This window comes from Wasmannia auropunctata, unplaced genomic scaffold (genome assembly GCF_000956235.1).
Source record: "Wasmannia auropunctata unplaced genomic scaffold, wasmannia.A_1.0 LD334508.1, whole genome shotgun sequence".
Classification (NCBI taxonomy): Eukaryota; Metazoa; Arthropoda; class Insecta; order Hymenoptera; family Formicidae; genus Wasmannia; species Wasmannia auropunctata.
Genome location: NW_012028382.1, coordinates 670,051 through 686,702, shown reverse-complemented (window position 1 = coordinate 686,702; position 16,652 = coordinate 670,051). Strand labels below are relative to the sequence as shown.

General features: G+C 40.4%; 1 protein-coding gene across 1 annotated transcript in view; it reads left to right on the top strand.

Moving 5' to 3' along the window:
- The window catches only part of LOC105458495, a 60,747-nt gene that overhangs the window by 28,354 nt on the left and 15,741 nt on the right, over positions 1–16,652 (top strand). Inside the window, exons 3-7 of the mRNA XM_011703838.1 lie at positions 926–1,030; positions 1,587–1,652; positions 8,183–8,380; positions 10,435–10,659; positions 11,266–11,326. Coding sequence (XP_011702140.1) covers positions 926–1,030; positions 1,587–1,652; positions 8,183–8,380; positions 10,435–10,659; positions 11,266–11,326 — 655 coding nt within the window. The remainder of the gene's footprint in view (positions 1–925; positions 1,031–1,586; positions 1,653–8,182; positions 8,381–10,434; positions 10,660–11,265; positions 11,327–16,652) is intronic.

The window sequence follows — 16,652 nt, the reverse complement described above, 5'->3', positions numbered from 1 at the left end:
GCTCGGTATAGTCGGTATCATGTTTCGGTTAATTCTCGGTCAATTTCCGTCGTTGCACTGTAACGGAAGTTACCACACGCGTCATATCCGGCTTTAATATAGTCTAGGAATATATATACGGACACCAAGGGCGTCGCAGCGTTAGGATTTCGAAAGCAGGCAAGGCAAAACAATAAATTGACAATTTATGTCGCAATATAATTGTTTTTACCAAGCGAAGCCTCATATATATGTATAGTATTTTTTCCAATATATTCATTCGCAATTTTAAAACTGAGTTTCCCCTCAATGGAAAGAAGTTTGATTCGATAAATTTCTAATAAAGCGTTCGCAACATATGTCGCCCATCTCGAAATTGATGTAAAAGCGGTTGCGAAAATTCTGGGGAAATCGACGCGTCAGTTTACATCCGCGTCTCGTTAAAATTCATATTGTTCCCCAAACTGGGCTCAAACTACTTTCGAAATAAACGTTCATACACGAACGTGCACACGTACGAGCGATACCGGGGAACACCGTATATATACCTGCGAGTTGCTTCATATCGCGAAGCATGTGCCGCAATAGATAAGAGAATTGTGAATGTCACCAATTAAATTGCGTGACACAAAGCGTGACGCGCTAGCTCTCGCGCGCGAGAGAAGAAGCGGCCGAGGGGGACGAATGGAAGTGGCGCGACGCGGAGGCAATCCCTTTCGGATAACGGAACTTCCGTCGCGTCACCGTGACGTACGACGCGTATTTGTAAGAGCGACGTACGCGATTCTTGTTTTGCACAAATGGGACGCAGGGGGGACAAAATGCGAACGGCACATGCCGTTTCTCGCGCGCGTCGCCGTCGCGTCGCTGTCCCGGCCGCTGGCTCCCAAGCGCGTGCTTCAACACGGATCGCAAAACGCGCGTGACGCGCGTCTCTCTGTTTCAGGCAGTGAACGATCTGGTCACGGAACTGGAGCAGGCGAACATCACGTGCACCGCGACCATCACGTTCGCCGAGAACGATTACAAGGAGCAGCTACGAACCTTGAAGGTAAAAAGTCGCGCGCTCAAACGTCAACTTCATTCCCATTCATCTGTGTTTCTCTTTGCGATAACAGGACTCTTGGCAGCGATCCTTCGCGTAATTAGATCGATAGGACGGTCGATCGACCGACGCTCACTCGGTCGGCGCGAGTCCTCCGTCTTTCCGTAATTCGCCTGCTTTGAAATGCAAAGTTCGTTTTCGTGAAATGAACGCCGAGGTATCGATTCGAAGCGCGATATGGACGACGCATCAGGATTAAATTTGCACTCGCAGCGTGCGATGTGTGCGAATTAACTCAATTTCCGGTCAAACGACCGTGTTAACCGTACCTTAAAGACGACTCGGGAAACGTTTGTTGATGTTTAGCGCGTGAAAAGCGCTTGAAATAAAAATTCAGTCTGAATTAAATCGCGAAATTGCGACGCGATAAAATTTTCAACGTGCAATCATCACTATCTCTTTTGCTTCATTAGTATCATTTATCGCGTTTACGTGTATTAGCGTTGCTACAAATGGAAACTGAAACCTTTTTTAATAAAAGATACACGTATCACCATTCCAGGAATTGGACACCAGGATCATTATCGGCAGTTTTTCACCGCGATTGGCGCAACGTGTCTTCTGCGAGGTGAGTCTGCGGGGAGAAAGCAAATCTTTTTTTTTTAATCTCAACAAGAAGATTATTATTTTTAAAAATTGTAGATATTTCCATACTTACCGTAAATAAGCTCTGTTCAAACAGGGGGAGGGATAAAACGTAGAATCATTTTTGGCGAGCAGATATACAGCCGTGATAAAGAACGGCAACGACCACATCCTCACGGACTAATTAATGACGCTTTTAATAACTCTCATTACAACCCGTGTAATTTCGACGAAGTTGGGTCGACGACTACAATTTCGACTACTCATTCATTTCTAAAGCCCCCAACGGTCCGGTTGGAAACCCTCGCTAACAAGAAAAAACAATTTTGCGGTTGTTCTAACGTTTGCCGGGTTGAATTTAGAGCGAAGTAGTTTTTACCGAAGTAGAAGAAACGTAGATAGAGAATGCAAACGGATAAACCCCGGTCTCGTTATACTCGCAAGAACTTCACGCGTTTTGTGTTGCCGCGCTCAACGACTGTAAAATCCGTTTAAAAGTTTAACTTTCAGCAGCGCTCATACTTTCGAACATCATTACCAATTACCTCGATTAATTATCTCGCAGCAACGTTATCTACTTTATCTCTTTTGCAATTACTGCTACCGAAGATAGAATAAAATGCTCTTTCATACAAAAGTACGTTCTATACCACTCCCGAAATGAAATTCTTTTGCAATCTGATAAACGGCATATTGACGTTTAAATTATACAATCTAACAAACTGCAACTTGATAAACACATGCACATTCGGGCGCATTCGATCACATTCAGCACGTCATCGAACGCGAAAATCAGAAATGCCTTTTGTGTCAAGTATTGTATGAAAGCAGCACGATTTATGGAAAAATAGCGCATCCATTATACATAATTCGAATTTTATGATATCTATTTGACGGTAAGGATTCATCTTTCATACTCCCATCCATCGACATGCAGTACCCTTCGAACTTCACAAGAGGAGAAAGCGCCCGTTCCGACAATTCCTTGCAGTGTTTCTGGATTTTACGAGCGCTCGAACGATAGGAGCGATACAATAGTGATATTTCTTCACAACCGTCTACAAAACTGAAGTGGAAAAAGTCCGGAACGTTTTTACCCTCCATTCCATGGCATCATGAAATTTTCAACAGGGCTGTATATGCCTATAAATGCCCATCAAATCGAACGATTTTTTGATTTCTTCACGTACATCTACCACGCTGCACGTATATATTCCTATATATAGTGGCAAAGCAATTTTTGCCTCTATTGCTTGTTAGATTAAATAGCTCCGCTATTACGTATTACGGTGTTACGTGAAAGGGGGATATCAAATATATCAGTCAGATATTATCAATGACCGTAATACCGCGTAAGCATAAGCACGTAATGCCAAAGTGGGACGCGAAGTTTACATTCTCCCTTTGTAATTTGAGACCGAACCGACCGCAGAAGCTTTCGGAGTCTTGTTTGTCGTGCGAATTTTGAAGTATACATCCGGCTCGCATAGTGATGAACATGCAGATTAGACACCGGCATATATGTAAGCAAACAAATGGATTGATATTATCAATCGGGAGAAAACCTTTTACATTTTAGCATGCATTAACGTCCCAAAATTATTCATAATGAATTCAATGTTAACAATTAATAGATTGCATGTAAAAACTTCGTTGAAATAATTATTCCATTATGTGTGTGTGTTAAATTATTATTAAATTGCGAAAAGTGTAAATGCTCTATAAATACAAAATATGAAATATGCTAAGAGATTGCTTTAACTTTAGTAGGGCGAATAAGAATTCCGTGAAGTTGCTATCACTACTTAGCAGGCATTAAGAAAATGGTGGAAGTTTCATAAACGAGGGCGATTCTTTGTGTTCCTGCTATTGTACGTACATAATAACCGTTCCCTCTTGCGGGCTCTTTATAACTGCAATTTCTTGTTTATGTAATGCGCAACTCGGCGCAACTGTAAATCTCATCTCGGGAGTATACGTATAACGGTGACAATTTGTTCAGCTTTTCAACATGAAAGTTGATTAAAACATTAGCTGCAAAAAGTTGTAGAATGAAATTGTATCACACGAAACATCGACAATCGGTTTTTGTGAAGAGATATGGGAAACTGACCGTAGGAGAAACATATGTCTGATATAAAGTCGGTTCTAACTACTGATAAATCCTTTCATTATAAATGAAATGGGTTTGAGTAACAGAAAAATGTCGGATATAAAACAAACCCTAACTCCTGATAAATACTTTATGTCAGGCATTTTCTGCCCTCGTCGAATCCTTCTTCAACTTCGGACTGGCTGGGTTACGTCAATCTGTTTTCATTACATTTCGCGAAATTGCCATTTCGCTGGGTTAATTGAGGCGTAAAAGGTGAAGAGAATAATACTAAATTTCGTCCGCAAAATATCTTTGGGGGAAGAGCCGGGGCGTGCTCCGTATCGTTTTCATATTAAGCTTCCATGTTATCCTATTTCTACATATACATCACTGTAAGCATCGAGTTGAAATTGCAGTCGGTTCGTTGCGTTCCGGAATATATGTGCTACTCGCATCCTTGCCACAAATTACCAAGGTTGCAATAAGTCTCCCCGTTTCCCCCTTTCTATCTCTCCTCCTCTTGCCGACCCGTTTGCGCGTGATGCTTTAAATCGTCCTGTTTAGTGCCCCAGAATTTTACTGTTCATTTCGCAGGTTCGCACGCAATGTTTTCACAGCTGCGTTTCCGCGCAAGATTAACTCATATATCTCGAAAAATTCAAAAATTCTAACCGATGATACACGCACACTTTTTAATACTGTTGTTCTCTCGCGCTAGAAATTTCGTGCTATTCAGACATTTAAAAGAGCAAAATATATTTTGAAAATAATTCTTTTTTTTAGTACGATTGCCGAATATATATGTATTGAAATAATAAGTTACACGATTTCGAAAATGTAATATGTTCGTTGATGAAAAGCGGAATATGTTCCCGTCTCGTTTAAAATCGCAAGACAGGTAACTAATTCAGGATGATTCCACATTTCGGCTAATGCATAATTTTCTCTCTCACGCTATTGTAAGTCATACGGATTGACCCCCATTCTCATTTAGCAGAACACCGCACACTCTGCTGCACGCAGCTAGCCGAAGGACAGGCCATTGTGTTACAATGCGATCGTGTGTGTCCACGTCAGCGTCCGGTGTGGCGTACGTTTGTATTGAAGTGTGTGTATCGGTTTGCCTTACAAGTTAACACGATCCAGCACGTACATGACATCTTACGTGAAACGTATGACACCTTAAACGTACCTATTTCTCTCCGCCTGTCGTGATCGCGCGCCCACGTAAAATTTCCACCGTCGGACATTATAGTAGAGGGGCGATTCCATATTATATGAATATTCCTTGTGTTATCCCTGCCGCAACGTCAAAATTACGGGACGTCCAACGTTAATATCGCATTAAGGATATTCATATCCACGATCGATACGTCGCACGTGTTTCCCTGCAAATGGTGATCCCTGAACAGGGTTCCCTCAATGTCGGTCAATTACGTAAACGACGCGTGAAAATAAATTTCCGGATACACGAAAGGGATTTAGGGATGACACCTTGGACGAACATATGCCGGCGATTTCAATAACGCCAGTGGTCATCGTTCGCGAAACGACCATTATACTGGAACTAGATTTCCCTTCTGCCGATCGTTACGTTTTCGCGACGTTTAATATTTGTAAGTCACGCTCGCACCGTTTACGACTAGAGGGACAGGCATTGTCTGCTTCTTTCACACATTGCATCGGCATGCAGCAGAATACAGAGAAATGAGGAAAAAAATACAATAGAACGAAAAAGATCTCAATATTTCATGCAGAGCTAACGGGATCGATAAGATCATTTTTATAAATGGACAAAAAGATTGTATTCTTCATGCTCGCATAGATCATTGTAGATACGTTAAATATGCGAATCTTCTTTAATTAAAAAAGTACCAGTACCATCTGATACTTATATGGCCACGTAAAACGCGAGACGCATTTAAATTTATCTTTATATGTATATCTTCGTACATTTACGTTTTTAAAGTGGTCATAATTTAAAATTTCAAGATAATTATAATACTTTTTCATCACGAGATCGTTAGACATAATTGGTTTTATGGATCGCATTATGCATACACGATGTAATGTACTGAATACCTTTCTGTTTAAGCCATAATCATTGATTCTGTAAATAAATGCCTCGCAACAGCTGCGTGAAACGTATATAAGGTTTGTATAAAATGTACAGCCTTCGCGATAAACCTTTTATGATAATACAATGGCACGGCTGATCGTATACAATAAAAGGATTAAATGCTCTTTTACAGCGAAATAACACGACCGCGATCAAGCGCGTATTGCACCTTCGGCAGAATTTTTTTCTGCGAGGACTTCCCCTGAAACAATATATATAACTTTCCACACGCACGATTTTAATCCCATTTCTCTTTTTTTTTCACACCGCCCCGCGTTCGATATTCACTGATGACGCGTACGTAACGAACGCACGATTTTCCGGTGAAACGGACAAATCTTCAATCTATTGATCAATCGGGGAATGGGATAAGCCGATGCGCGTCGAATTGCGACCGGACCGCAAATCTATTATTCTGTATTGAGTGACAAGTTACTTCAGAAATTAATGGATAATATTGTAAATCTAAATACGCGCGACACGTTGACGCACACGTGGAAGAAAATCGATCATTTCGAGGAAGAGTATGTCGTCGCTTATACACGTGCCATCACCTGCCTCTGCTACTGAATAACTGATGCACGGTTAAATTAAGAATTCGGATTACATGCTTGTTCAATTACTGGGAAAGCGCGCGCGTAACGGAACGTTCGTCGTAAGGAGAATAGCACAAAGGCACGGAGATGAAGAAAAAAAATTCGTCGTTCAATATTTTTTAATGATCATATAAGTTCCCTATCTCCATCCGTTCTTTCGCGGAGATCACCTGTATTAACGTTATCGAAAAACCGTACTTTAAGTAAAGCGGAAGCGTGCAACTACTTCCCTTTCCCACCTCTTTCTCCCGCGTCTCTTTTGCGTCGGACCACAAATAATTCCAGCCATTAACTAGCGCGGCCTTTTGTACACCGGGTAACAACTTTTTATTACCACTTTTAGTGCACTATAGCCGTTGCGCTTGTAAAGAAACGCGGCAACCTGATTTACGAGAATGCTCGATACTTTCCGAACGTTTCCTTTTAGATGCGCGAAGAACTGATACGCTCTTTACTCTTGGCACATCGTATTCTCACGTATGTGTGTATCATTTTCTCGCAACACAATACCTATACGTATACACTACTAACAAAAATACGAACATTTTTATATAATACAATCAACACAATTTCGAGTGTTATCAAAATTTATAATTCTTTATACAAAAATACAAAAATACAGTTTTTTAATAAATAAATTATTAAAAAGTTAAAATTACTGAAAAATAAAGTGTAATTAATTATCTAAATTTAAATAAACTTCACTGTTAAACTTTTTTTAAATAGTATAACAAATGTTACATAAATCATGATTATTACGTTTGTAGCATAAGCGCTTGTTTCGCGCTTACAGACGATTATAATCTCATCTCTCGGAAGAAATTAATTGATTGCATCTCAGGGAGCGTAAAAGTACCAAGAGAGGCCACGAAGCGTCGGGCAAGTGCTCTCCAAGTACAATTTCATAACGGCGACCTACTTCATCTTCTAACTTGACCAGCGAGAACGCGATACAAAACGCCTTAGGCAGATATTACAATACTCAAAGTACACCTGGCAAAGCCGATAAAGCTAAAAGAACGGAAACAGAATTCTGGAGCGGAAGACGAGAGGGATAGCCAGAAGTAAGGGCAATAAGAAGACGGCGAAGACACATGGCGGGATATATTTTAAAAAGACACCTTAGAGGTTCCGTGAACAACCCTCTTTTCCTCGTCGGCTCTCATTACATGGAATATATCCAGCCCTCGTTACGCGATCGCCATAAATAATTTCTCCTGACTAACTTTGCGATCGCGGTCGATCTTGCCAATGGGGAACTTCGCCAGTTGAGATTTTAAGTTCCATCAGCCGGACGCGAACGTAATCTCTCGTAAGCTCCTGTCCTTCGGCAAATCTAGAGAAGTAAACCGATCGATAAGCGAAGCGAGCACATTCGCGATGCACCGTCGCGCGTATATCGCGCCGCGTCGTCCTGTGGGGCTGTACCTTGACGAATCATGCAATCGTGTCAGGCATCGATCGCGATAATGCGGCATCGCTATCGCACACATTGCATTGTGCGTCCGTGTCTATTGTTCGCGCAAACATGATGAACCGGGACAATGTTCTTTCGCAGCGCCCGTGTTTAATCTCACGCCCGAGTTCCGACGTATTTCTCCGGTATCGTGATAAATAGTGTACGCGCAACCGCGGGGGCTTACTCGAGAATTGCGGTTGGAAGCGAATTTTTCATAAATCTGCGTTTCTCCTCTTCGTTGCAGATGTGGAAGCTCGGGATGCACGGCGGCGATTACGCGTGGATTTTGCCAGGCGAAACCATCGACTCCTTGAGGACCAACGATAGGCACTTCGGCGTCGGAGAATGTTCGCCCTCGCAGCTGTCGCAAACTTTGGACGGTTTAATCATCGTCAAAAGCCACGCCACGGTCGTGGGGAACGAGACCAGCGCGTCGGGATTGGTACGTAAAATTTCTGCCAAATTTGCCGTTTACATCTTTCTTATTATTTACACGCAACATCCGATGAAAAACTGCATTTGGATTGTCATAAGCTAATTTGAACGATATATTACGTGATTCTCCAAGTTTCCCGTCGCTTCCTTTGATTTACGTGCATCCTTTGACCAGTTTCATTTGTTCTCTGCGACAATCGCGCTTACGGCATTCCGCGCGTTTATGAGGCAACAAGTTTAATAAGAAAAAAAAAAAGATAACGATCGTTCCGGACCGTTATTGTTAACAGCAGCGATAATTACAGAATTCCGCGTCCCGTAAAGACGAAGGCGAAGATATATGCGAGAAAGCTTAGTCGCGGGCGCGCCACACCGTTGCAATATAATAACGCTCGGTAGCTGTAGCTACAACCCTACCTAGCGCGTAATAAATGAAGTCCCGCGAGCGGAAATTAGAGTATGCAACGAAGAAAACGCTGTAGGTCTTGGCCCCGCGCTCTATAGACGAGCCTTCCATTCTGTTCCATTAAAGGTCCGCGCAGTGAAACGTCAAAGGACCGACCTGCGGGTCGTGGGAGGCCTTTTCGCACCCTCCAGCGCTGGGTAATCAGCCTAATGACGAGCGACGAGTCGCCGTAATCGACATTTCCCGTCAAAAGTCGACGTCGACGTTTTGAGCCACTCTCGAAAATAACAAGTTCGCAAAAATAGACAGCGCGTCGCGACGCGCGCTGTCGTACGTGGATTGTACACGTCGCACTTTTCACATCCGACCGACGTCTTCCCCCGAATACGTTTCCAATATAGATATCTGTCCCGAGTACGTTCTAGGACACGTTTCCTCTCGCGATATCAACATGAATAATTTCGCCGCGTACCCGTGTAATTTCTGCTACACGACCAAATGATAAAGAAGATGTTTGGTGTGCAATAATAGTTTTTACGCTGAATAAGAGTATTCCAGAAGGCGAATCTTTTTGATAGCCACGACGTTATGCACACAGCTTACCGTTACTTGAATCATTCGCGATCCGACTATTCACCTGTTTATTCCGTGCTCCCAATCTAGAAATAGTCATCGGCAAACTAAATTCAAATCGGTGAAAAGTTCAAAGTGCAGTGCGAAAATATTATTTGAGTCTAAGTAATCTAATCGTTAATATATAAATTGTGCATTCAGCGACGTTCTATATTCGACGTTAGTCAGTAACGTGTAAAAAGAATGAGTGAGTTTGACATTCCTTCAAGGATGAATGCTCGAACTTTTCAGCCTACGTCATAAATGGAGATACGCGTTCCGAAAGTTAAGCCGCTGGAAGAATATCTCGAGTATGCTCGGCATAAAGAGAAAGATTCGACGTCACTATTTTCCCCTTCAGCGCACAATTCTCAAACTTCTGAACGTAAAATTATAAATGTAAGAACGCACCACGTGACATTTCGGCGGATATTATGGAAATATGGTAGCTTGACTAGCTTCTCAGTCGAGTTTAATGCGGCGTACAGAAAGGCTCAAGGGTGCTTACTGTGTTCTAATCTATAATAAAATGTGATTTGTAGTCACTTAATCAGATTTGCTGCGGCAAGTTCGAGGAATCAGAGTTTTTGCCATCCTCGTTACTTGCTACGCAAATTTATTCCGATGAATATCGTACTGCAGCGACATCCCCTTCGCTCTGATCCGGCTTACGATGCGCTTCATCGCTTCAAATAAGGATAACGTTGTTAAAAATTAAAATTCTTTCGTTCTTTCTTCTCGCGTCAATATTCTGCCGATCTCGATATTACCAAAATTAAACGAACGAATGGCAATATATATATATTTTTTTTCTTTACGTTTGCGTCTTTTTTTCGACTGGAATACACGCGTCGTTGCCGCGAACAACAAATTAAATTAATTCACTCGTCAGTCGATTCAAAGTATTCGAACGTCCGGCGTCCGTTTCTTCTTCTCGTTTTAATTTTTCTTTTTTAATCTTTTTCTCTTTTAATTATACGACTGCGCGAAACGGTTTTGTAAACCGTCCAACAACGCTTTATATGATTTCATTAATCTTGCAGACCAGCAAGAAATTTAATTCGGAACTGAATAATACAGGCGTCGCACACTCGAAATTCGCGGGTCAAACTTATGACGCAGTGTGGGCTATGGCAGTTGCTCTCGCCGAAACTGAAGTTCTGCTAAATCGACGGAACGAGAGCATGGCGCAGTACACGCACACGAGGAAGGACTTCGCCATGCTTCTACTGGAGCAGCTTAAGGATCTGCGCTTTATCGGAGTTTCGGTGAGTCCGTCGAGTCGAAGGATAAATAAAGTACGGATCGAGTGGCCGTTTATTACGTACATTCGAACGTCTACGAAACTTGAGGAACGTCACGGGAAAGTGCACAAAATTGCCTCACACAAATCCATATATACATACAGGATACCCCCGTCTTCTTTCATCTGTAGATTCTCAGGACACCCCGTATTCTTTCGTCCGTAGATCCTTTATTATTAACTCGGTGTCAGAGTTTTTCTCGTAAAAGAAATATCAAGCGATTTTTAAAATGTTAGTAAAAATCAAATAAAATGAAAAAGAACTCTTAACCGTTTAGCTGAAGAACTAGCGGGCTAAATTTAAAGTCACGATTAATTGTAGACCGTGATTATTATATCTTACTTTTTCCTTAAAAGCGATGAACTTTTAGAGGAGACATTCTTTATAATTCATATGAAATTGATATGATCAATGTACTGACTTACAACGCGCGAGAATGAATTCACGCGCGATTGGATTCACATTTCAGTAATGAAACTCTAATTGCCTTTTATATTTCATGACACGATTTTATTACTTTGCGACTGTCTGTTCGTACATTCGACACATTTATTCTCATTGTGTTTACAGGGGCCGGTTTCCTTCGACAATGCAGATCGCGTTGGCATCACGGCGTTTTATCAGATACACGGTAAGTTCAACACGTGTTATTAAAAGATAAAGATGTAAAAAAAAAATCATGTATTTTGCTGACTGTGAAAGTCTTCTGTAGCCTATGACAGACTTTCCGAATTCAACGAATCAACCGACGCGAATTAAGGGATCTGAAAATTATTGGTTTAACAAGATTTGACACGATAAACGCCATTTGTTGACGCGAATCGAAACTTCACTGACGAGTCACCAGCACATTTCGCCGCTCTCTGGACTTTACACTTCATCCGCTCGGCCCAAATGTCAATAACGGCGTTAAACGTACAATGAGCAAGAGCTTACGCCAGGATACATGATGAAACGATACAACCGGGTTTGAGAGCACAGACAATGGCGCGATTCTAACGATGTGGCATATCGCGTATTCTATCCGCGCCGGTGACAACTGGCGCGTGGACGCGCGTATAATCCAATTTACGAGTTTTCTACTATGAGCTGCGCGTCTAGCGTCCCGCTAATGCGTTTTGTTTACGAGCATTTCCGCGCCGTGCTTTAGGTCTATATCGCTGTCGCGGATGCATATGTACGCACATACATATACGAGCGCGTTCCGCATAGTACATGTCCTCTCGAACAGAAAACGCAATCTTCTTTACAGAAATCGCTTTGCACGTTACGTGATCGCTACGAATCTCGGAAACGAGACGATTATTCGTCTCTTGCTTTGATATATAGGGATATATATCCAATTCCTCTGTTATCGATACTGCATAAATTGCTCCAATTTTCGCAAGTGACGATCTGCTAAAGTATCTTATGCATTTAAATGAACGCCAATGACAATTATACACTAAGCTGTATATCGAGCAATTTGTGTTGAATTAATTGCTTATTAAATACAACTGAAGTAAATTATATTAATGAAGCATATTGCAGAGCGTAACAAATATTATTGATTGATGCATGAAGTAAATTGATACACTGAGAAAAAAAGTTGTTAAAATAACTAAATGCGTTTTGCTGACAGTTTTTCTTTGGTTCTATTATATATGTTTTTGAATTAAACATACATCAATAACATGAACATGATATTTTTGTGAATTAACAAGTATTTTGTTGAATTAACAAATATTTGTTTGATAGCCCGTGACCGCCAAGTATAATTGAATTAAGAAATATTCATTTGATTTTAAACTTTTTTTTTCTCAGTGTATATCTCTGTACAATTATTAAAGTCGCAATAAGATATAAAAATAACATATAATAACATATTTTTTCTTTTCTTCCTTTTTTTGGTTTCGAATAAAATATCTACACTTTTTAACTTTTTTATCTATTGTTTGCATTTATTTTGTAAAATCTTCTTGTCGCACATCTCTGGGAGATTCTGTAAAGAAACTTTATATTTTCCAATTGTATATAGAAAGTTTCATATACACATATACTGGAATATTTTTAAGAAGCACCTGATATCTTGATTTAAAAAGTTTTCGGCGACCTTAAATGATTTGTTCAAGTGATTGAAGCACTCGAGTTTCAATGGTGTATACTACGATTTCTCATTTCTGATAAATGGGATAGTGTAATTTGAATATGATTTACGCATATCTCCTTATTCATATTCCGAAGGGACTAGGGTGGCCTGGCTGTTACCCCGAGGATTGGATAGCTTAGGGTGGCCTATCCTATACTCATATATACCTACGTGAATTCGTGATGATGCGTAATATATACATCAAAAATGTATGTGCAAAAATATATCTTACATTTCTAAAATTGTAGTAGACCACCCGCTGGCTATGTTAGTTCTGTTTGTTAACGGGCGCGCAAACGGCGTGTTTACAGCCACGTTTAAAAATAACCGTACACAGAGCGGCACACACGATGACACTTGCATTAAATTAAAAATTCGTTCTCTCCCCTTTATCATTAACGCTACAGTAACGCCGTTGTCGCGCTCGAATATAACGTTAATTAATCTAGAGAAACATTAGCCGAGAAAGTCGGCGCCGCGCGATGTACGCTGATGGTCGCCGTGATTACCTCTTCCTGATGGTCATTTCTTCTCTCCGTTATTCGCAAATGTATATAACTGCCAGCCACGCACTTCGGAGATGGAAATTCAATTTATTAACATTGTCGTAATATCGCTTAATTACACATGCGGCCTTATAAGGTCCCTCCATTTCTAGTGAAATGCTGCCTTTTCCAATACGCCGTGTGCACAAATAGAGTTTAATCGTATTTACCGTAGAAAGGGCGCAAAGGGAACTGGAGATATAATGTACCGTGTATATGTCACGCGATTTCATTTATGTTCACCGTCAAATATCAGCTACTTTTGTAGTTGCTCTTTTGTCAATTTCTCATGTGACTTGGCAAATTACGTTAATTGCATTCAAGGCATTGATCTGAATTTTTTGTCTGCAAAATTGCTGGAATAATATTAATTTTTGGATAATTGTTGATTTCATTACGGCTTGTGTTTTGCATCGTAAATTTTCCTATTTATGAGCCGAAGTCATCATTCTGCTACACCTCTAACAAATCGACGTGAAAACTTCCTACGACATTCCCATTCGTCCGAAACGTCTGAGAGAAATCGCATAGACTTCGCGAACTACTAACTCGACGTAGCACGACTGTGCAACTACTAACTTTGCGTTCGCGAAACTGGTATTGAATTATAAAACTGAGTGCCTCTTGTACTCAAAATTGCAATCAGACATCTCTTGCGTGCGTGACATTGAATTCTTATCTCCTTCTTTGCACTTTTAAATGCAATTCGAAAGTATCAAGCATTCGCCATTCGATTGACATGACGTTTAGTTGTTTAATTCAACATGCTTATAATCAACTCATCAAAGTAGCAATTATTTATTATATGTCACTCCGTCCGCGCACGAGCCATTATTTCATATCTAACACTATTTACAAGCTGAACGTCATAATGCGGGCAACCGAATGTCTCTTGCAGATTAGTTTAGCAGAAAATCAATACATATCTAGACCTTTTATATCGCGTCGCTTCGAATTAAATTAAATACAGGTCAGTTAATCAGGTGGATTATTGTGGCTGTTAAATGTAGACAATATTTCTCAATACTGCTGCCAAAAAAATACTCAAAAGAAAATTTCGCATCGCTATCAGACTTTACTTCCTTGGATAAGATTTAATTTTATTGTTTTGATATTAATATGAATCTAAAAGTACACGTGTCTTTAGGAAAGAAGGAAGGAATAATTATTGTGATTGTAGGAATGTATCTGTTACATAATAATCAAATGTATTATATATTGGTGGTATAAAAACCAACCTGACTTAGCCTCAATATTTAATTGCAATCAATCACAATCACGTTATGCCCCGGAGCAGATCCTCATATGGATTTCCAATATGATGTCAAGTCTTATAACACACTCAGCCATTTTTCGCGCGATATTTCACTAATGGCAAAAACGATTTTCTTTTTTTTTTTTTTTTTTTTACAACGAGTTGACGAAACGCGCGAAAAAGTTTCCTCTACGCAATTTATTTTCTGGGGTCAATTGACTAATATTTCACCGCGAAATTTTTACGGCCCCTCGACGGCTTGTTTGTGTTACAACTCTCTAGCTTCGCGTTTGTTTTCTGACTCTCATTGGATATATAAGTTGTATACGTATATACACATATATAAACTGCACAAAGTTTTCTACAGAATACATAATAATTTCCTGTTCATTGTCAGTACAATTGTTATGAATATACGTCCGTCGTTCAATATAATAATCGACCATTTTGAGAAATAAATAAAATAAGACGATTGAAAGTTAATCGAATTTATGCGAGCGGAAGCGATTCTCTCGACGCGTGAAATCCGCTTACGATGAAGTTATTGCGCGGCTATCATAAATTCGCATGCATTAAGGCAGCAACCATGGCCGATAACGGGACGAAAATAAAAGCGACGAATTGCATATTCAGTTAGGTTTTTTTTCAGCGTCACATTAGAGCAGCATCTCGACGATTTCAGATTTCACTCTTCTATCGCCGCATATGGAACTCCCCGGGGGAGAGTAGATTCGCCCCGCGGCGGCTGAGGGAGAGTTAACGGATCCTGAAAATAAAGAACCGCTTAAATCCCTCGCCTCGGCGCCGAAGTTTAACGCTCGTAAGGGTTTTCAGGGGTTCCGCGTTGCGGGGACATGCGGTGCAGAGTAAACACCAGCTTGACGTCGCGGTTTATGTATCTGCCGGATACGGCAGGAGTCGTAGTCTGGAGATATAAACTACGCGAAATGGGATCGTCGCGCCGTGAATCTCGCGGTAACGCGGTTGACAATAGTCGGCGTTCTATCGAATCGGCGATCTCTTTTACGTCGGCAAAAAGTCAATGCATTATTAATAAGGATGGACTCTCGTCGAAATCGATGAGGGAAAAAACGCTCGCGAAAGCGAAGAGACTCGAAGAGAGAGAAAGAGAGCTGAAATATATTTTCAATAATATCGCTTGGCTAAACTAATATTTTTTCATCGTCGAAAATCGGCTTTAGAGTTACATGAAACACATGTTTCTCAAATTATTGCCAATGACAATGGCACGAGTAGGCAAGGCAGCACAAAAGAAGAAAATATCGCATTAATATTATTGCCGATATTAACAGTTTTATGTTAAAAATATCAGCAGCTTTTTCAAAGGTGTTTTTTTTTTGCTGCTCTGTTACGATAATTAATGCGTTAGTAATTACAACGTGTGCGTCAGTCACCTCGCGTCGTACGCTGTGGTCAAATAATGGAAAATACAGGACCGCAAAACCAAGATAAATGCCGTCGTAATTGCTTTCGTATTATTCTCACGGGAGACGTCCACACATGTTCTCGCCGAAATTTTATAATTAATTCTATGCAAGAGAGAGAGAGAGAGAGAGAGAGAGAGAGAGAGAGAGAGAGAGAGAGAGAGAGAGAGCGCTCATTGGAAATTGAAAATTTTTAGCGCGGTGCAAACGTCGACGTTATTTCGACATTGAATTATGTACGTCGATGCCGCCATCCACGGTGATAGTGTTATAGTTTATACCCGCACGGTCGAAATGTTTCGATTAAATGATGCGCCACTCAATCGCCACTGCCATTCTTCATTTTTTAATTAATGCTAATCTTGAAATATATACAGCTTGGCACAGCTTGCATATTATAGCATGCATTATGTAGGATACTTCAGAGGTATTTATTTTTAATTTAACTATTTTTTAATTCAATGTATTTCATATTGATGTTTTAACCAAAACTTCACAGAATATTAGATATTATTTATAAAACCACAATTTTTAACGTTAAAATTTGATTCAGCACAATATTAAATACATTTTTCATTCTTATA